General features: G+C 40.0%; 1 protein-coding gene across 3 annotated transcripts in view; it reads right to left on the bottom strand.

Annotated features, from left to right (window-relative positions):
* Positions 1-23304, bottom strand: part of Atp8a1 (ATPase phospholipid transporting 8A1) — a 255642-nt gene that overhangs the window by 56967 nt on the left and 175371 nt on the right. For all 3 annotated transcript variants that reach the window (XM_008827209.3, XM_008827210.3, XM_008827208.3), the window contains 3 exons: positions 20233-20405; positions 1455-1638; positions 1248-1358 (listed from right to left, as the gene is read on the bottom strand). In XM_008827209.3, coding sequence (XP_008825431.1) covers positions 1248-1358; positions 1455-1638; positions 20233-20405 — 468 coding nt within the window. The remainder of the gene's footprint in view (positions 1-1247; positions 1359-1454; positions 1639-20232; positions 20406-23304) is intronic.

The following is a 23304-nucleotide window of genomic DNA, read 5'->3' as shown; positions in this document are numbered from 1 at the left end:
ATATTATTTAGACAATTACCTCACATTGATAATTTTGTTTCTAAGCAGAAAGTGCTGCTCAGATGTAAAACTTCAAATCTTGGTCTGCAATACTGTATTGCCCACCTGTAGCTAAGGGATACAATCCCCTATTGTTCTAAAATGATGGATAAATTTGTTTTCTCCCCTATCTAGAAGCCTTTGAGAGGGAACTGACACTGATTCTAACCAACAGCTATCAAAATACCCAAAAGCAAATTCTGAATCCATCACTCTTGAGTTTAGCCTTGGCAGACAAAAGAAAAATGAAAGGAACCCAATAGAGGAATGCTTTTGGAAGCATTTGTCAAGAAATTCCAATGGATTCTCATATGAACATTTGAAATTTGCCCTGTTCTGACTTTTTTTCTAATTCCCTGTCTAGAACTTGTGATGTTAATTACTCTTGCCTTTACTTCTCCTTCTCATCTCCTACTAACCAGTCAAGGACTTTCTTTTCCCCCTACAGATAAGAGTTAAGCAATTTGGTAGTCTTTTAGATACAGTGAAGGGGTACCCCAATTGCCTCACCCTGCATCCCCGTTCAGCATGGAAGAACCCAGAGCAGTCTGTGTCCCGATTTCTTATCCACAAGTTGGGTAACCTCTTCAGAGGATGGTGTGATAAGAATAGGAGGTAGGAACTGGCTAGGCAGTTAGTGTAAAAAGACTCCAGAGAAAAGTAGCCAATTTCTTGGCTATGTCAAAATGTCCTTGGGCCTCTTAGCAACATACTCCATTCCAAAGGCCAAAAATGTATTTGGGATTTGGGAGCCTATCTAATCCTTAAACGATTTTAGGGTTACCTCTGCCCCATAAAAAAAATAAATCAATGAAGAAGAAAGAGTACATGAAGTTATCAGAAAAAAGTGATGGGGAGATATGGGAAGAGTTGGAGGGGAGGGAGTGGGCATGGATTTGATCAAAACACCTTATATGCTTATATGCCTGTATGAAATTCTCAAAAAATTATTTCAAAAAGCTGGAAACATTACCTCATTGGCAATTTTAATTCAAGATTTCTACCAAAATGACCTAAGATTTTTAGTTAGAGTCTAAACATTATTCTCCATGGCTGACAATCTTTTTGCTTGAACATGTTTACAAGTTATAAAAAGTAAGTGAGCAGATGAAGGGCTCATGAAAACAATGAGAAAATATCTTCATATTTCATATGAGTTTTGAAGAACGTATACAAGGGGAAGGGCTGTTCGTTTAAGCCATTGTTACCTCAATGATATAGAGCACGATGTTCTTGTAGAAGCAGTACAGAATGCACTTGGAGACTCTGTTATAGTTCCAGGCACCATGGACCATCAGTAAGTTCTTCAAATATTTGAACTAAGAAAAGAATGGAAAGACATTAGTATTTTCCTCTTTCACAGCGTCAGCTGATGGAAAGGAATGATGGTGTGTTTTCCAGCAACAGGGCTTTACCTGAGCGATGGAGTAGTCTGAAGAATTTGCTGCCTGCAAGCCTTCATTGCCACTTATCCCAACACCCACATGGGCTGTCTGAATCATGCTGACATCATTTGCTCCATCCCCAATTGCCAGTGTGATGACTTTGACTTGTTTCTTAACCATCTCAACAACTTCTGACTTTTGAAGAGGAGAAACCCTTTAAAAGAACAAATGATCAATCAATTACCTTTGTTTCCTAAAAAAGAAATTCTGAAATACATTCACTTTGACCAATAAATGAAGCAAGACATCCAAATGAGTGCTTCCTGAAGAATTATTAAAAAAGGATTGAAAATGGTTAGTTCTCTGTTAACCTGGTTGTCACTTTAAGGGAGATTTAAAACAAAAATAAAACCATAAAACAAAAGTCCTAGAAGCAAATCTGTGACAGGAGACAAAATGCTTTGTGAAATATTAGAAAGTGACATCAGAATTTTATTGGCAAGAGGTCATAAAAGGCTGTTGTGTAATATGCAGTCCAAATATCAACTAGGTCCTAATCAATGCCTTGAAAATAGAATCTCTGAGCTTCTGAAAGCTGGTCTTATGTAATGTACCATATGCTTAAACTACTGAAATTAACTATAGGGTCTTGGCAAGCCTTTCAATCTGTTCTTAGTCACCACTGTGACTCAATCAAAGTAAACAGTAAGTATTAGAATAAAGGTTATATGCTTCATTTCTTTCAGAGTCACAGACAAACGCTCATGCAGAAATTTGCAACCAGGGATCAGGAATAGAAGACATCAGCATCTACCCTATAATCATATTTCCTATTAGATTTGAAGCAACTTTTCATATACCTTAAAAAGTCATTTAGGAAATGAATGCCAAGACAAAGATAGAAGTTGTCTAAGACAGAGTGTGTCGGCGGTGCGATTAACTTAATCTATTGCCCATACTGCATTGGAAATAGAAAGACAGGAGACTAAACAAATGGTCCAGCCAACTGTTAAGACAGTAATTAGAGCCGGGTGTGGTGATGCACATGTGCAATCCCAGAACTTGAGAGACTGATGCAGAAAGAAGGATCATAAGTTCCAGGTCAGCCTGGAGTACATAGCAAAATCTCAGCACACATACACAACTAAATAGTAAGAAGCAACCAACACACAAAATGCTAGAGGATTAAAAAAGATCTCATAGCTAAATTCTTTTCTTTTCTGAGGCAGTCTCATCCCAGGCTGACTTTGAATTAGCTATGCAGCTGAGGCTTTGGCTTTGAACTCTTGATCTTTCTGCTTCCATCTCTTCAATGCAAGGACTGTATGTATGTGCCACCATGCCCAGCTCAGAGCTGAATCTTATAGATGTCTGATAAATAGCTGCTCAAATTACCTTGCAAATCATTTGCTATTCTATTTAAAAATGAAGACCGCTAAAGGTCTTGGTATATCATCATTCATATTCCTGATTATTTTAATAGGAAAGAACCCTAGCAGCGGATACTCTACACAAACATGTGTCTTCAAGAGGCTCCAGTGCCCAGAGCAAGGGAATGAGTCACAGCAGCTCTGGCTTGTTTAAGGTGGAGAATCACTGCAGGAACCTGTCGCTTACGGAGTGACTCAGTCTCCTCCTCTTGGTGCAATTAGTGCCTGATATAGAAGAGGGAATACATAAATGGCTGCTATATGAAAAAATGTTTTTAATTTTTCCTTTTGGATTTGCTTTCAGAGTCTGGCAACAGTACAAAGTGACACATCTCTGAACTCAACAGGAGAATGAGCTTCAGGCCACTAATGGGCTATTTCACTGTTAGCCTCCATTTTTCTTCAAAGCAATTTTCATTTCATTTTCACATTTTATTCAATTTTTCTTAACAGGTTAATATAAATTGGCAAACCCCCTGGCTCCCAACCAAGGTCTTAAACAGGGTCTACAGTTGACATTTAGCAAATTGCAGAAAAGAATGCTCACCAGAAATGCTCTAGAAAGCAAATAGGAAATGGACATGAATGGAGAGAAGCATTTGAAAACATTTATCAAGTTCTCTTTAATGAGCTCCCAGTGTAAATGCATTATAAAGTCACGCCATGGACGCCATGGAGCTTGGAGGGGGGAGGGGTGGGGGGGTGACTTTTTCATGAACTGAACCTGCATAGTGAGCTAAAATTAGTGATTTAAAGAAGCATCGGAAAAGAGCTTCACTAAACTTTGCTTTCTTTCTTCATGGTAATTATAACCAACCACTTCTTTCTCGGCTTGACTGAACATTTTAATACTGTGATGGTGGTCAGACTTCATTGTCAACTTGACTGAGCTTAGATTCACCTAGAAGACACACCTCTGGGGATGTCCCTGAGGATGTTTCTGGAGAGGTTTAACTGAGGAGGGAAGGCATATCCCAAATGTGGACAAGCTGGGGTTCCAGGATGAATAAAAATGGGGGAAAGGAGAAAGTCCTATGATACATCATTCCTTTTTCTTTGCTTCCTGGCTGAGGCTATGTTACCAGCAACCTCAGGCTCCCACCGCCATGTCTGCTGCCACCATACCCTGCATCCCCCAAAACCGAGAGCCCGAATAAACCCTTCCTTCCTTAAACTCTCTATGCCAGGTGTTTCGTCAATGCAACAAGAAAATTAAATTAAAATTTAAAATTAGGTGAGGCTTTTTACTCAACTTCCTGGAGCTGACTAATTGAAATGTTAGAAGAAAGGAATAGGGGTTGGAGAGATGGCTCAGTGGTTAAGAGCACTGGCTGCTCACGCAGAGGACCAGGGTTTGGTTCCTAGCACCCACAAAAGAGCTAACAACCATCCTTAATTCTAGTTCCAGGAGATCTGATGCCCTTTTTGGCCTCCATAGGCACTGTGTAACATGGGTGTACTTACATACATATAGGCAAAACATGCTTACACATAAAATAAAAATATATAAGTTAAAAAGGAAGTAGAAATACCCTGAGCAAGAAAAAATATTCATTTAAAGAAAATATGAAGAGATGGTGATACAAAGAGGCATCCTCCAACCTACATGATACTGGCCACTAGTAGGGGCATCTGCTACCACTTCCAAGCTGAAATGTGGACTCTAGACCTGGAAGAAGATTCAAGAAATGGTAGCAACCATCATACCTACTGACTTTGGAAGGGCAGCTGACTTCCAAACAAAGATGTTGGATTTAAGTGGGGATTCACACACACAAAAAAACAAGCATTTATATATTTCACTCAACATATAAATGCACAAACGTGGTTGGGCAAAGAACCTTCTTTGCCTGGAAATCTGCTGGTTGCAGTTCTGCACTTTTTGTTGTTGCAGAAACCTCATCCATGAGGCGAAATGCAGCTCTTTGCCTCTCTAGCACGGAGCTGAGAATGTTAACCCCTCTCTCCATCCTAGCTGATAGCTCTCTTACACCCACTCTCTAAATTCAAAGGCAAATTTGTCTAGCAATTCTGCTTCTTTTCAGACCATCATACCTGGTTTTCCTAACAATATAACTTACATTGGATTATCTCAGAGATTTGGGAAATATTTAATGATTACTCTGAGACTTACAATAGCAATAAACATGTTAAGGAATAAGCATGACTTAGAAAGCACCAAGTTGGGACTAGAGAGATGGCTCAGTGGTTAAGAACACCGACTGTTCTTGCAGAAGACCTAGGTTTGAATCCCAGCACCCACATGACTGCTCACAACTGTCTGTAACTCCAGTTCCAGGGGATCTGATAGCCTCTTCTGTCCTCCGCGGGCATTGCACGACATGAGTGCACTTGCCTACATGCAGACAATACACTCATACACATAAAATAAAAAATTAAAAAAAGAAAGCACCAAGTCAACTCATAGAAGCAAAAGCACATGTGTACACCACATAGTGTCTAGGCAACGGCAGATTATGCTGGGGCAGCTGGTGGCAGGTCTCAGAGTGGGGCGCGCTTTAGGGGGAGTCAGGTTAGTAAAGCTGAACTCAGCTAAAAAGATTTCCTATAGAGGTGTGTGTGTGTGTGTGTGTGTGTGTGTGTGCGTGTGTGTGTGTGCGTGTGTGTGTATTACATTATTTTATTATGTTTTCTCCCGTTTGTGAGTCCTAACTTTGTGTGCATGCATGTGCGTGCGTGTGTGCGCGCGTGCATGCGTGTGTGTGTGTGCGCGTGCATGCGTGTGTGTGTGTGTGTGTGTGTGTGTGTGTGTGTGTGTGTTGCTCTTTAGCTTCTACCTTGTTTGAGACAGGACACCTTTTCGGTTTTTGGTGTTCGTGGTTGAGTATGCCAGGCTGGCTGGCTGTGAGCTTCCAGGGATTCTCCTGCCTCTTTCTCCCATCTCACCATAGAAGCACTGGGATTGCAGACCTGTGCCAATGCTCCAAGCTCATGCGGGCTCTGAGGATGTGAACTCAGGTCATCATGCTTATACAGTAAGCACTTAACCCAATGAGCTATTTCCCTAGTCCAGGTTGAATATTCTTAGCCCTGAAATCTAAAAATCTGTAATGTTTCAAAATATAAACATTTTGAGTGTCAACGTGATGCTACAGGTGGAAAATTCCACAGCTGACATCAGGTTGACAAGTCACAGTCAAAACACAGGTGCATTAAAAATGCTGCAAAAAATTATCTTCTGGCTGTGCATATAAGGTTTATATGAAATCTTAAGACCTGAAGCATGAAAGAATTTTTATGAAAGACAAACTAAATTCATGTTTAGACTTGGGCCTCATCTCCAAAATATCTCATTATCTATAAGCACATATTCCAAAATCTGAAAACTCCAAATTCTGAATCATTCAGATCCCAAGCATTTTGGATTAGGGCTACTCAAATCTGTCCTGTTTTCAAGGCATCCACTTAAAATTTTGTTCCTTGCTTCATGGGGGCTATAACAAAGCAAACGTAATGTGATCAGCTCCCTCTCCCTCCTGCTACTGTGAATTCCCTGCCATGGTGGACTGTGACCAGGAATTGTAAGCCTGAATAAATCTTCTTCCTTAAGTTGCTTTTGTTAGAGTATTGGATCAGAGGAACCAGAAAAGAAACGAAGACAGATGGCATAGCATAAAGCCTCTAGATATATTGCCCTACTTAGTAATTTCAGAAGATGAAAGATGTCCTCCTGGACAGGGGCAGGAGAGTTCACTGCAGATGAGGGAAATACTGCATGCTAAATTTCTTTCCACACTCAAATTCTCCAGAACAGAGTCCTCCTTCTACTGTTGTGCTTCCAATTGTTTTTTTTTTTTTTTTTTTTTTTGGAGACAGGGTCTTACTATGTAGCCCTGACTGGCCTCCAATTCACAGAGATCCACCTGCTTCTGTCTCCTGGGTGCTGAAATTAAAGACTTGTGCCACCGCACCTGGCCTCACTTCCAACTCTTCGAAGGTTACTACCTCCCTTCAGAGTTTGCTTTCTTGACATTTTTACTTTTGCTTCTATATTTGGACAATTTCCAGCATAGCCTAGAGAAACCACACTAGGGGAGAAAAAATTCTTCCCAATTCTTATGACAAACTACATGTCCATGGCTGGGTTATCTAAGTCTTAAACTTTGTAAGTATCAACAGTGACCAAATACATCATTTGGAAGCATCATAACAGTGCTATTTTCTTTTCCCAGATGTATGTATGTATGTATGTATGTATGTATGCATGTATGTATGTAAAGTTCATCCCACTTGGGGGCTTGCATCGAGACTGAAATGATTCACAACTGTCTCCCACGCTTGTCTTTTCTTTCCTGGGAGCAGTAAGAGACCCTATGGAAAAAGACTACTGACCCACATATCCCATAAAGGTCTGATTTTCTTCCCATGCTCCACAAACAGAGGGTAGTCCTTTGTGATACAACCTAGTACACAGAGTACAACATGCTTCTCAGATATTAACCTGGCTGCAGTTTCTGCACGTTATTCATTATTTTTCTTATTTGTTATGTAATAAACTCTCACTGCCCTGTGAACATTACATCAGAGAGCACTGGAAAATTTTATCATTCAAACTACAAAGTATATAGGTAGGTGGTCTATGTTACGTGTGCCTTGTTTTGTACTCCTTTAATGGGGGTAGCTAAGTGAACTGCCTTTCTGAATAGAATATGGATAATAATTATGTGCACATGTATATACACAGATATAAAATAAAGAATAACTTGAGGGACTTTTTATGGGTAGCCAAAAGACATACTGTAAACGTAAAGGTAACCATACTGTATTATTGCCTTAATTTTAAATGTATATATGGAAAAACTTTAGGTTATTTCCCCAAAACACAATTCCGTATGACAAATTATTATATGAAATTTTTGGAACACTTGAAAAAGCTAAAAAACAAAACAGAAGAATATAGTTGTTCTAGTTTCCTTTCTGTTGATAGGAACCTTTTCTGATCAACCTTTTTGATCAAAAGCAACCTAGGGGAGGAAAGAGCTTATTTCTGTCCATCATGAGAGAAGTCAGGGCAGCAGCTCAAGCAGGAGCTTGAGGCAGAAACGTGGAAGACGGTGGCTTCCTGGCTGACTCACTCTCTGACTCTCACTCACTGGCTCCTACTTAGCTAGCTTTCTTACACAGCCCAGACCACCTGCCTATGGACAGTTCCATCTAGAGTGGGCTGTGCCCTCTTACATCAATGAACAATCAAGGGACTCCATCCTCCACAGACATGCCCACAGGCCGATCTCATCTGGGAAATCCCTCAATTGAGACTCCCTTCTCAGATGACTCTAGGCAGTACTAAATTGACCATTAAAGCTAACTAGGATAATTGTATTTCTCAATTATCATGAAGTGTTTTATAATGCAATAACCAAGCTCTGGCACTTACTAAGCTTGAGGTTCATTCCTTGCCTCTATTTAGAAGTCAGGATGTGCTGTACTTTCCTTTCCAACTAACTTTCCAAGGTTTCTCCCATGACTATCAGCCTCTTCCCCTGCTAGTCATATTTGGTTGACTAATAACAAAGTTCCAAAGAGAAAGAAACCCTAACTTATAAAATCTTACTTGCTGCTTTCTGAACTAGAATTTATTAGGTTCATTTATAAAGTTCCAAACTGAGAAGAAATTAATATGCAGTAAAATTGTAATGCTACTCATACCAAAATTACATGCATAGTGGAACTAGGCTAGAAACTCATCATGGATTTATTACTGGAATGAAAACAGCAGCTTATATAGAAAATCCTAAAAATGATACTTAGCATATGGTACATAATGAAACATTCAACCACTTCTGTGTAGGAGAACTGTGCTATTCAATGACTGATGAGTGAGCACTCTCCTAGACTCCAAAACCAACATCTATTGATATTCTGTGAAGCCAAAGGCACCAAAGAGATTCCACAATATGGGGACTGAGGCTACAGAAATAACATACAGATAGCTCTTCTCAAGGGGAAAAAGAAAAACGGAGGAAAAACAACTTCAGAAAGACTTCTATTCTGCAGTGCATTTACACACACCGTTTCTTCTGTGGAGTTTACGTGGTTCTACAGATAAACTGCCCACCTTTGATCTCCATGGTTCGATGATATTTTCCACAAGGACTGTTCATACTGATAGTGAATCTCTGAATGCGGATGTGTGCACACATAAACACTATGAAAGTGATAGCTGGTACATATATCTTACAAAAGGCACTAAAAAGAAAATCCTACTAGTAGGAATTTTATTATAATGTTTATAGTTGGAACAGAGTTAGGCAGAATTTAGGGCTGAGGGTGCAGCTTAATGGTAGAGTGCTTGTCTTGCATGCATGATTTCCCATGTTCAATCCACAGTTCAGCCAGGAAAAAAAAGAACATAATTTATCCAACTGTTCATTTTCTTTTAAAAAATCATCTAGTTATGTTGCACCTAACACTACATGAAATACATAGCAGAGGTAAAAATGGCAGTAGGGCTGGGTAAATCAAAATTTTCTAAGAAAGAGAAGGTCATCTCATCATCCCACCATGCTAACATTATAACATTACAAACCCACTCAGATTTGGCTGTTTGCTATGAGAAAGAAAATCTGCTTAATCTGATCTCTTGGAGTTTATAATAAAATGAAAGACCCCAAATGACATACCTCACAGCTAGCATAGTCCCAAAGTTCCAAAAGTATATTTCCAGTGCCCTAAAGCTACGACGAATTATGAAAGACATAACTATGTCTGAATTATGAAGACAGAACTTTCTGTTTAACCTAAGGACACAGAGGCTGGCAGGGACAGTGGACAGTGATACTGGGTGTGTTGACAGACCCTTCGAAGTTGTTCCTTGCCCAGGGAGTTCTGTCAGAACATGGCTGCCTGTAACACCAGCTGGGTATAGGTGAGGAACTAGAGGAAAACAGGTATTACCAGACTCACATTAAACCTCCAAATTCACATGAAGTTAGGATCTTTTTGCCTTTCCCCCAAACGACATTAGAGCCAACAGGGAAAACAGTCACACAGGGAACACTTTTAAAACAGAAGAGGGTCATGAACACAAAATAGAAGAGCATAGGCCTTTAATCCCAGGACCTGAGAAGCAGAGGCAAGGCAAAAGGATCTCTGTGAGTTTGAGGCCAGCTAGGGCTACAGAGTAAGATGAAAGGAAGAAAGAAAAGAAAGGAAGGAAGGAAGGAAGGAAGGAGGGAGGGAGGGAGGGAGGGAGGGAAGGAAGGAAGGAAGGGTCAGTAAAAACAGACACAATAAGAATTTAAAGGAAGTCTGACAAATCAGCTTGGTAAGACATAGGAAGATGCTAGAAACATGAAGCCAAAGCAAACAACCAAAATAAGAAGTTATGATGAAAAGCCAACTGAAAACAGCCAGACCCCCCCCCCCCCAAAAAAAAAAATCACTGCTGAAATGAAGACTCCCTGGGTGAGTTGAGTGCTTAATTGACACAGTCTGGACATTCAAATAAAAACACAATCCCAGCTGCTATTAGCAAGTTAAAGGAACAATGGTGAGAAAAAGAAAAAGAAATGAAGTAGAGGTAATTACATGCATAGAGTCCAAGAGGAGAATCAAAGAGGAAAATACAGCTACTACAAATCTCAAGGACAATGTAGTCTCAGGCCGAAAGGGCTCATACAGCACCAAAATCAGAGATAAGGAAAATACCACCTACAACTAGACATGTGACTCAACTGAGAATAAAAAAATAATTGTAAAAGCTTCTAGGGAGAAAAGAGATTACTTACAAAGAAAAAAGACTAGGTGGACATTGGATGAAAAGACAAAATCATATGACTGTCTTCAGTTTCTGTCTTTCTGGGGAGCAGAGAAATCAAGGCAAACAGGTACATGTAGACATTTAAAGAGAAAAATATATACTTATTAAAACTTCAGGGTTGGTAAGATGGCTTAGCAGGTAAAGGGCTTGCTTGCTGCCAAGCCTGATGGCCTGAGTTTGAGCCTAGGGACCTACATGGTGGAAGGAGAGAACCGACTCTTGCAAGTTGTCTTCTGACTTCGCATGTATGACGTAGAATGTGTGTGTGCGTGTGTGTGTATACACACACACACACACACACACACAAGCACGCACACTCAATAAAAAACTCACAAACTTTAGAAATAACCTGACACAGAACTGAGTGAGATGTTCAAACTAGCAGAAAAAATGTAATCTAGAGAGTAGAAATTAGGAAGGGAAGGAGGAAGGGAGGGAGAGAGAAATAAAAGTAAAAAAAAAAGGAAAAAACTGAAAAAATTAGGCCCCAAACATAGTAATTCTAACAAAATAAGTTGGCTAAATTTATTGATTGGAAGAGATTCACAGATCTGATTAAAATATTCAGTAATATGGCATCTAAAAGAGACACTTTATTAAAAATTTTTTGATTTATTTATTTCTTATTTTATGTGTGAGTGTTATGCTTGCATGTATGTAAGTGTACCTGTGTTGTGCAATGCCTGCAGAGGCCAGAGGCCAGAGTCAGATCCCCTGGAACTGGAGTTACAGACGGTTGATAGTTGCCATGTAGGTGTTGGGATTCCAGCTCTGGTCCTCTGCTAGAGCAGTCAGCGGTCTTAACTGCTGAGCAATCTTTCTAGCCCAAGAGATACTTTATGATAGCACACATAACATAATACTTGTACTCTATTAAACCCCATTATTTGTTTTAATACATTCAATTCTTAGAATAACCCTATGACATAGATCACTATTATTATCATTTCACAGATGGGGAAACAGAGGCACACAGATTATAGAGTAATTAAGGTCAAATGGCAAGCAGAGAAGCTAGGATTTAGCCACAAGTGATGTGGATTCAGACAAATATTTTTCTCTGTGTGCTTATGTGTGGTTCTGGGGATCAAGCACAGGGCCTTATGCATGCCAGTGCTTTACCACTGAGCTACACCCCCAGTGTCAGACAAGAACTCATACCCATTATATTATACAGATGGAGTGAGGATAAGGGTTCAGAAAAATAAACAAAGGAAAGCCTGGTTAGCAATTTTAATGTCAGACCCCCCAAAATTAGAGGACATCAAAAATGCCATAATGATCAGAGACAAATTTTAACACTTGATATTATTCTTCTTATCTGAAATATTAGGGCATATAAAAGAAAATTAGAGGTGTTGAGATATAATTCAGTGGCAGAGCATTTGCCTACCATGTACAGGACCTGGGCTCAGTCCTAAGCAACACACATGCACACACACACACACACACGCACACACACGCACACATACACAGAGAAAGAAAAAAATTAGATACCAATGATAAACACAAAAATTTTGATACTAACCACCATGTGATAAATCATTTATTACGCATAGCCCTAGAAGAATAACTATTTTTTATCTGTATCTTGGAGAGGAAGAAATGAAAGCCGGAGAACTTATGCAGCTTTTCACTCTGCTACTAAGAGGTGGAGATTCTGGTGGTCAGGCACTGTACCACATGGCGTCACAGGCAGTGGAGACACAGTGTACTCTTCAGGAAATGGAAATGGGAGAATCTGTTCACCGTATAGAAATAAATAACACAGACTCCCTCTCCCTCCTATACAGTAATGAACTCCATATGAATTGAAGACCTATGTGGAAAACAGAGATGTAAAGTTAACAGAAGACAATATAAGAGACTATGCCTGTGAGTGGGAAGTCCTTACCATCTCAAACCCATGAGCCATGAAGTTAACGGACTTTATATGTAGTGATTTCTGTTCAAGGAAGAACACCAGAGTCAGCATGAAGAAGGCTACACTAGAAGATTCTTGGCACATGCATAATGTATATCTGTCTGATGTATATCATTTGTTACTGTTCACACACAGAACTTACTGCAATTTGAATATTTGTGGGTGTCTGTGTGTTTCTTTTATTGAGCAACAGCCATAAGGGAAAACAGGGATTATTTTTCCCTGTTGGCCAAAAGCAGAAGTTTGGAGATGTAATGCTTTGCGCGGAAGGAAGATAAGCCTCCTTCATAATCATAGAAATGACATGCAAGGAACAATGTGCCATTTTACAACCATAAAATCACCAAAGTTATGAATTCAGGAATGGCAAGTGTTGGTGTCCAGTTAGGGGAGCAGCAGTCCTCTTACATGTGGGTGTGCCAGTGCAGCTGCTTTGGAGCAATGTGGCAATTCTGATGGAAATAAAATATACAGATACCCCAAGGCCAAGCATTTCCATTCTATATGACAGTAAAGATTCAGGAATAGATAAAATGTCTATGTGTTAGTACAACAGCAAACAATGTTGAAAAGAAATGACATATATCTATATCTATCTCACAGATATGTCTCAAAATGAAACTGGGGAGAAAGGACAAAAGTAACAGCAAAATATAAAAATATAAGAAGCCCTTGCTTTAGTTCAAGTTCTAAGAAGATTCCTGATTAGGGAAGAGGCTGGCATGCAGCTCTTCTTGTCTGATACCCAGGCTGGCATGCCCTCTGGCATCTTGCTGACACTCCTTGCCTGGGATGAAGCCCGACACTGTGTGAAGGAGCAGGATCAGGTGTTGATGATGTCCTAGCTTCTAATTTCTCTGTTGAGATATAGAAATATCTACCTACTCCTTATTTTAAAAGAATTTGACTTTGGCCATTATTTTAAGGGCTTTCTTCGGTCCAAAGACAAAGAGAAGTTTAAAGAAGACACCAGACTATGTGGCGGGCATCACAGAAGGAATACCAACAGTTCTGAGGCATCATGGACAAAGGGACACGTTTCCAAGTATGGAGAGATGGGCAGCTGACTGAGTTTCTTAGAATAGAAAAGGAACAGTCTGGAAACTATTCTTTTTGGAGTGACCAGGAGAACTTGGGGTAAGGCTAATCTCCACCAGTGGTTTAGGAAAATTTTCTCAGGACCAACTCCTCCTGTTTATTCGTGCGCCTCAAATGCTGTCTATACCAGGGTGGGCAGACTAAGGTCCATCCAGGACACAGCCTGTTTTGTACTTAAAGCCTTAATGGAATGATGACAGCCACACCCACTCATTTACATGTCGTTTAGAGCTGAGGTTTTTGTTGCTGTCATTGCTATTTGCTTGAGACAAAGTCTCCATATAATAGACCAGGCTGGGCTCAAATTCATGTCCCTCCTGCCTCAGCTTCCCTAGTGCTAGGATTGCAGATATGTGCTACCATGCTTGGTTGTTACAACTCTTCTCCTGCTACAAGGGCAGGGCTGAATAGTTGTGGCACAGGCTGCATGGGCAAGCAAAGCCTAAAATGTTTGTCACCTAGTGTTTTATAGAAAAAGAAAATCTGCCCACACTTGTGCCATAAAACATGCCCTTCCTCTTGCAGAATGTTAGACCTGGTATTTCCTCCTCCCTTATGCCTCAGTCTAAAACCTGTCCCACACCCTTTTCTGGCCTCTCTGTGCCCTTGGTAACACATCTGTTTTTACAAACCATCTTTCCTCTAGAATGCTGTCTCCGTTCTCTCTGCTCCATGCCTAATAGGTGTCCAGAAATTTCTCCCACTTTTCTGTGTTTTCCATGCTTGGAGCTCCAGCTTGGTTCAGAACTCAGCTTTTCTTTCTTTAACTCACCTTAAGAACCATGTTTATTAAAATGAAAGTAATCACTAAAAACCATCATAGGTTTATGGAGAATCAACTGTGCCCATCTGCCCACACAACAGGTCAGCAGGCTGACAGCAGAGAAATACCCCAGGTTGCATATACAAAGTCCTTAGCAAATCAGAACTGAGGGGGGAAAAGTAAGCAATCTATTAGGCAACTGATAATTGACTGAGGGTTATATTGGAGCCCTGGTTTATTGATATAAAGATTTAGGGAAATCCTTAGTGGAAAGCTACTGAGTTCAGCACTTAAAATTGATAGAAAGCAAAGCTGGAGAGATGGCTCAGTGGTTAAGAGCACTGGTTGCTCCTGCAGAGGACCTGGGCTCGATTTCCAGCATTCACATAGCAGCTTACAACCATCTATACCTCCAGTTCCAGGGGATCCGACACCCTCTTTTCACTTCCACGGGCATTGCACAACACAGGGGCACTTACATACAGGCAGGCAATATACTCATACACATAAAATTAAAAAATAATAAAATATCAAAAAGAATTTGAATGCACTTGTGGGAGATACACAAGCACATTCAAAGTTAGTAAAACACAAAAGAGAAAGAATCCACTGAATAAGATAAGATGATGATGATGATGATGATGATGATGATGATGGAAATCAAGGGAGGAGTTACCTGTACGAGGCTAACAACTGAAGGCAGCACTAGGGGCTCCTGGGACTCTGGCCACGCTGGGGTGAGATGCCTGTGCACTTTGTGCAAATCTCCTGAGTATGCTCTTAAGTGTTACGTGCTTCACGGTACAAGTGGCTGTGAATATCGTGTGTCATGTGAATCTGTGGTTCTCCTAGAGCTACACCTGAATTATGTCCTGCTGAGTTTCAGCAGCATTTGGCAGCGCTTAGACTTCTTGTATGTTTGTAGGTATTTCGCTGTCAAATGTGGACTTCTCTGGTGTGCTCATCAGAACAAGCTACTGGGCATGAGACATGAAGTTCCTTCAACATTCTTAGTAGAGGTGGAATAGCAAATGAGAGGGACAAGGGCTGAGCAGATGATTATTATGTTAAAGTCCATACTGGGTATTTTCTAAAATTATAAAACCTACTCACTGTGCCCTTTAGTATTTCTATGAAAGAAATAGTCTCTCTACATTTTTCCAACATTTATTCAGATTTTCTTGGAAGCAAATATAGGGTTGACATTCATTAACAGTTTGTAAGTCTTTTTAAAGCCAAACATCTGCTTGGCATTCACTGGTGCTCGCAATTTTTTTTTCCTTGAAAGGAATGTGTGTTGAGTATTTATTAGCTTCATTTGTGCATTGTAACTACCTTTTAAGTAGAATATTTATTTAGAGAAATCCTTGAAGCTAAAGACAATCCCCAAAGACTCAAGAAGATCTGTCTTGACCCCTTTTTATTTAATCTACTCATGCTGTGACAGAAAATATGCAAAGTCTCCCTTCAGACCTCCTCTCGGAGAATGCCACTGAGCCAAGCAAGGCGGAAGCTTCTGCCTGGAACGCCACTCCCAAGTGACAACACTCACTGAAATTAAGTGTTTTTTTTTTTTTTTAAATCTACTGTGGGGAAAATGGCCTAAGGGGGGGGGGGCTAAACTTTGATTAGAGATGTTGCAAGTAGAGAAAAATGCTCACTTCAATTTAACTTCTGCTTTTCAGGAGACATGAGTACATAAATTATGTGGAACGGTGATTACTAGACAGTCTAAAAGCTAGAGGCTCTAAGCCAATTTTCAACCAACTGTCACAGAACATAAGTTTCAAAATCTGTTTAAACTAAACTGACAACTACAGAAAAAAATGTAAAATTCTTTGAAAAGCTGGGTTATGTGAACTGATGAGGACCTCAGAAACCACAGGCTGTTTAACACACAGCGATACTTGACTGTGGCCTTCCCACTTTCCTGGAGGGGAAAAGTAAGAGGCAGAACAGCTGCATCCCCAGAGGAAGATCCAAGTGGCATAGAGGCTCTTCCTAGCACAGAAGCAGAGTTCGTCTGAAAACTACAAGGGCAACAGGAAGGCCTGGGACCTGGATGCTCCAAGCTGGGATGCAGTACCAAAGGAGGGAACTGTGTGCCTCCTTCCTCTCACCTGCTTTAGGCATCTGGGTACCTGAAGGATTGCTGTCATCGCTATATTCTAATCTCATCATTCTGCAGAGAGGCTGCTTCCATTCAGAGTCCAGTGTGCCAGAGGGGCAGAGCTATAACAGGCGTCTCCTGATTTCCCAGTTAAATATCATTATCTAAATTATACAAACTGGAAGGCCTTGGGGTAAAAGCATTGGTCATAGTCACTGAAGTCAGGAATTATTCATCTAGAATCTCAGGATAGTTCTTCATTTTAGCTGTGTCCACAAATCTCTATGAATCCTAGAGAAAAGTTTTTTCCCTCAAAGAGTTGAGAGGTGTCTGTGAAACCCCTATAATGGTTCCTGGCACCTTGTTTTGAGTGCATGTATGTTTCTTTTGCAGGAGGTGGTCCAGAACTTTCATTTGTTTTTCAAAAGCCTACAAGAGATCATAGTGGCACATGCCAGTAATTCTTGGGAGGTAGAGGCAGGAGGATTGGTAATTTGAAGCTAGCCTTGGCTATATAGTGGGTTTGAGGCAAGCCTGAGCTACATGAGACCCTGTCTCAAAAACCAACCAACCAACCAACCAACCAAAGTATTTGTGATGTTATGAAATAAGAATCAGTGGACTTAGGCAAGGGAATAAAAGGAAAGAAGCACCAGAAGGTGATGATTATGTTTATAGCCAGAAATTGCTAGAGCTAGGCACATGTCTCCTATCAAACAACTGGGATTATGCAGGTAAATGTGCCCAATGGTGAAAATAAAATCTGTAGTGTCTGTGAAAGCACAGCACTTGTCAGACTGATAAAAACAGACTACATTCAAGTTCTTAGGTTTTACATCTTTAAAAAAAAATATTTTTTGAGGTATAATGTAACAGTCTATACTCTGTAAACCAAAACCAGGACACAAAAGCCCCGAATAATTTTGGGTTGGGGGATTAATTCTGTCTCTGAATATTCCCCTTAGAAAAGAGGGTGAGCGAAAGATGTAATGACTACTGACAGAGAACAACTGCTTCCTTGAATTCAGCGGGAGGCTCTTGAGGGGAAAAGCTCATCTTTGTAACTGAGGCAATTAGGCAAACACTAAACACTCCTGCCCTGGTTACTGATAATGTCGGGGAAGAAAGTGGCTGATGTAATCCAGGAGACAGAGAGAATAAGGACAGAGTCGTTGTCCATCCCAGCAAAGCTTTCCCTGCTTCTTCCATGAGGAGAGGATGGCAGAGCAGGGTCTTATTCTGAATTATCTTCATGTGTGTGGATTGACAAGCAGTAGACTGAAAGGAGTCTCAATTTGAAGGGAAACCCGAGAGAGCATGTATGAACATGAATGAACCTGGGAAACAGTACTACACTGTAGTTTGAAATAATATTCAGTGTTTATCTGGAGTGTTTATTTTCTAATGTAATAAAAGAAGGAATTTCCTGAGGCTGGAAGATCATCATAATCTGAGAAATGAGAAGTGATCTGAGGTTTCATTGCCAAGAATGATACAGACTTGCCCCCATTTCTATCCTGTGATAGAACCATTATCATGGAAATTACACTTGGAGGGCAGTACGAGAAATAACAAGATGATGTGTGCCAGTGGTTTCAATGTGAAGAGGCACCAGTCCAAGAAGGTGCATAGACATAAATCTGCCGGTGGCAATGATGTAATTATGGGCTTAGATCAGTTCTCTAAGCCAGGCTGGAAGCTCGACCACAGTCCTTTGGGGAGAAGAGACTGTGGATGTAATTAGAGCAAAAAACTGAAGAAACACATTTCACTTAAAAAACAAACAAATCTCTAAAACTCTAAATAAAACTCAATGTCTGTACAGGGACCTTCAAGAGCCTCAGACATGCATAAAACAGAGGCAGCCAAGGAGGGAGGAAGCGGCCACACATGTCTTTATAAGCTCAGTGTCAGCTCTGAGCAGTACATGAACGGCAGGGTTGAGCTTTTCCTGGGGTCCCTGGCCTGCAAGCTCTGAGGTCCATGTGACTTGTAAGCATTTAGGACAAGCGTCTCAGGAGAGCATTTCACAAGTAAGTACATATTTCTTCTCCCTTGACTATGGTTTCTAGTTTTCCTCTCCCCCAGCTATTGTTTAATTCTGTGGTTCAATTTTTTGATGAACAGTGGGAGGTACGTGTTAAGCAATGCTCTAAGAATGAAGTCAGTTTCAGTGACTGCCATCAGGAGAACTGACCTCCCACATCTTCCAAACCAACTGTGATTCTGCTGAAAACAGAAAGGACAGACACAGGAAAAAGAGCAGGTAGCAAGTCTTCTCCGTCTTGGTAATTGCAATGTCTGTGCCCAGCATACAACAGGGATGTCACAGATGCTAGTTCAAGCCAACTGGCCATTTTATCTAAACACTGCTGTTTTCTGATCTGTGTTCTGTTTCCAAGTAGGAGTCAGCAGTCATAACACTCATGGGTTTTTGAGCAATCTCTTGTTGCTCCCTATGAACCCATTAGTGAAAGGGATTAAATGGCTAAATCTGGCACAAAAATTATCCTGATGGAAGAGTTGAACATTAGTAAGACCTCAAGCCATTAGCAAGAAAAGTCAATGTAACAGCAGATTTAGAGAGTATGAAGACACCCAAGCAAAAATGAGAGTTGAAATAATTTTCATTTTTCTCTTAGAGATAAGTGAAAAGCATGACTGTTACAAACACTAAGCATCTGTACAGAATATTATCCAAGAGCTCTACAGTCATAGTGCTTATTAATATATGCCACAGAAAAGAACAGATTCTATGGCTAAAGTAATCACAAGCAAGTCTTGATTTTCTGAGAATAATACAATTTTGTAGGTAAGAATAAAGATTAAGCATGATACTTACTGAGTATGACTTAAATATATTTCAGGAAGTATATTTCAATTGAAACTGAAGCAATATCTATTAAGTGAATAAACTGAGACAAGAAGGTTTTAAAAATATAACATTCCTTTATTAGTAAAAAGAGCGTAGAGAAATTCTAGAAGCCCTACTACCATCTTGTCTTCCTGGAAGAGAAAGCCACTTGAAAAAGTGCTGCCCTGGACCCAGGGACCAGTTCATAAGACGAGTAAGTGGACGGCAAACAGGAAAAGCCTCAGCTCCATCACAACCAGAAGAGAGGAGACTGGGCATTACTATCAGATGTTTTAGAATTTAGGAAGACACAGTTTAAACAGTTTAGACAAAGAGATGGGGAAGGTTCCCCAACAAGAAACTCAGAGGACTAGAGTTAAGTGATCTACATAAATGTATTTTTAAAAAGATTAGGTCTCAACAACATATAAACAGTTTTAATCTAGGATATGAGCAATATTATAAGTTAGTACGCAAGACACTTATAGTCAATAAAATCTGAAAAAATGTCCAGCTATTTGGAGAATCTCAAAAATTCAACAACAACACCACCAACAACAAAATCTTAAGGTGCAGCTAGAGAGAGAGTTCAGCAAGTTAAGAGGATTCTCTCTTCCAGAGAGCCAGAATCTGTTCCCAGAACCCACATCAGGTGGCTCAGAACTACCTAAAACTGTAGCTCCAGTGGAATCAGGTTCTTCTGGCCTCTGGCACCTGTACACACATGCACATACCCTCACACAGACACAAACGCATACACATATAATTAAAATAAAATCAAATCATAAAAACTGTTTAATACGAAGTCACTTTCATTGAAACCTTACAACGTTAGGGAGAGCTTACCTGCAGCAAATGACAGCTTTGCATGACAAAGCCAAGTCCAGGAAATACTGCCGGATGCCAAAGGTTAAGGCGTACTTCAGGGTCTTCCCGTCAATTATGAGAGCAAAATCGTTTTCCTTCCGAAGAGCATCTCCAAGGGTGGTACAGTGCCGATTCAGAGTTTCCCTTGTTCCCTGGAATATTAAACAAGGCCATCAACATTCACTTTGCTTGCTCTACTAAGATGCCTTCAGTATGTTTAGTAACTAAATGTAGCTATTTTTAGTGCTTTTTATCTTTCATATTGCTTTCATAAAACTTCATTCAGTTGGTTGTCACAATGGCCCTTTAATGGGGAACTTAACAAAGGTTATCAGGAAACTTTATGGAAGTTGTACATCTGTCCACACAGGGCAGGGCCTGGACCACAAGTCACTCATTCCTCAATGGCTTCAGTCTCTGCTCATTACTCTAACTACACAATTGCAATACTGCAAAAGCATTTCAGTAAATTATCTTGTTACAAAAGAACAACACTGATCTAATTTATGAACTAGTCAAAACTGTTTTGCTGTGAACCAATGGGAAAAAGTTAGAGGACATAATTTAAATAATTTATGGGTATTCTTTGAAAGTACTCAATGCTACTGAAATTTAATTCCCAGGAACCTAGAGGAGGAAATACAGGGTTTGTTATCTCTTGTCAGTTCATGAACTGGCTTCTCTATAATCATGATTTCACGATGTTGTGTTTTAGTTGGGAATGGTGATATGTGGCTTGGCAAGCGTAATGGATCAAATAAAAGAACTTTCTACGAACCAAAAGTTTGCTTTTAGGCAGAATAAAAACCTTTAGTGTCAAGGAGCTTGGCTCATTTTGACTATACAGGAACAGGTACATCTGTCTTCCTCTGTCAAGAATTGTTTCCCCAGCTCATCAAACAGAAAAAGTTGAAAAAAATCTCCCACATGAAAGTTTAATTCCTTATACCTAGACCTCCTCCTAAATCCTATAGGCTCTTCTTTTAACCCAATGGATCCAATTCCTGTTCTGCAGAGACCTAACACTGTGAAGAAACACAACATTCACCCTGAATTAGGAAATAGAAGAAACAAGACCCTGAGTACTAAACCTGAAATTATTTACATAAAGCAAATACATATTCATATAATAAAATACAGTTATGATAATATATTAACATGATTAAAGAACAGTTTTTATTTTTTAATATTCAAAACATAATTATTTGTTCTGGTTACTTTTGATTGTCAATCTGACTGCACTAAGCAATGCCCATGAGATTAACAGAGCACACCTCTTGATGGCATGTCCAGAGACCATCAGATCACTGACCTAATAAATGGATCCATTCCTTGACAGATTATAAAATGGTGGCACTACTGGGAAACCATGAAGGGAAAGGGGGTGGTGCCTGCTTGGAAGAGGCAGGTCAACTGGGTGTTGATCTAAGTGCTCTATCCCATCCTGGTCTGTTCCAGTCCACTGTGATGTTAGCTGATCTGTCATGTCCTGCTTGTCATAATGGTCTAAATCCATGAAGTTGTGAGGAGAAGAAACCCCTCTTGTCTTCAGTTATTTCTGTCAGATACTCAGTCACAGGGATGAGAAAAGTAACACAGATTGTTGCTCCAATTGAAGGCTGTGGTGCAGTCATTTGTAGTAGTGTTTCATAGGGAGGGAAACAAAGGTACAGGAAATAAATATTTTATATGAGAGATTTTTGGAGGTTTATTTTTCTTTTTTTGTTTTTTTTTTTAGTTTTAGTGTTTTTTAAAAATTATTTTTAATATTAAAAGTAATTTATTGAGACTTTCATACATGCATATAAGATATTTTGATCAAATCCATGCCCACTCCCTCCCCTCCAACTCCTCCCATATTTCCCCATCACTTTTTTCTGCTAACTTCATGTACTATTTCTTTTTCTTTGATTGATTTATTTATTTTTATGGGGCTTTTGGGTACTCTAACATTCCCCACTCTGAAGAGGTAACCCTAAAATCTTTTAAGGATTAGATACAAGCTACCAAATACTTTTGACACTTTTGGCCTTTGGAAAAGAGTATGTTGCTAAGAGGTCCAAGGACATTTTGACATTCAGCCAAGAAACTGGCTACTTTTCTTTGGGGTCTTTTTACCCGAATTGCCTAGACAATTCCTACCTCCTATTCTTATCACACCATCCTCTGAAGAGGTTACCCAAATTGCCAATAGGGAATAGGGACGCAGAACGTTCTGGCTTCTTCCATGATGAACAGGGACGCAGGGTGAGGCGCACCCCTGGAGCACCCCTTCAGTGGGTCTATCTAAAAGAATCCCAAATTGCGTAACTCTTGTCTCTAAGGGGAAAAGAAAGTCCTCGACTGGTGAACAGGAGATGTGAAGGAGAAGTAAAGGCCAGAGTAATTAGCATTACAAGTTTTAGACTGGGAACTAGAAAAAAGTCAGAACAGGGCAATTTTCAAATGTTCATATCAGAGTCCATTGGAATTTCTTGACAAGGGCTTCCAAAAGCATCCCTCTATTGGGTTCCTCCTCATTTTTCTTTCTAGAGTCCAAGACTGGACTCAAGAGTGATGGTTTCAGGATTTGCTTTCAGGTATTTTGATAGCTGTTGGAGTGGTTAGAATCAGTGTCAGTTCCCTCTCAAAGGCTTCTAGATAGGGGGAGAAAACAAATTTATCCATCATTTTAGAACAATAGCTGGTTGTTTCCCTTAGCTACAGGTGAGCACTACAGTATTGTAGACCAAGATTTGAACTCTTAAATCTGAGCAGCACTTTCTGGTTAGGAACAAAATCATCAATGAGAAATAACTGTCAAAATAACTTTTTACATAGACTTAAGCCTAATGTCTGGGAAGTGTAATCCCTGGAACTCTTAAAGAAATATATTGATGACTTTACTTTTCGGTTATACTTTCCTTTTGGGTGTTTAAGACCATACAGTTGGCCCAAATAAATCAATTTATTTTTATACTTAAGGTCATCTGAGGATCTGTTCCTCAGGGGTCACATGGGCTTGGGAGGCGCTCCTGGCTCCTTTCTTTTACCAGTTCCACCTATGTGAAC

Source organism: Nannospalax galili, unplaced genomic scaffold, assembly GCF_000622305.1.
Source record: "Nannospalax galili isolate Female #2095 unplaced genomic scaffold, S.galili_v1.0 scaffold772, whole genome shotgun sequence".
Classification (NCBI taxonomy): domain Eukaryota; kingdom Metazoa; phylum Chordata; class Mammalia; order Rodentia; family Spalacidae; genus Nannospalax; species Nannospalax galili.
Note: the sequence above shows the minus strand (reverse complement) of the source record. Positions and strands in the feature narration are given on the sequence as shown.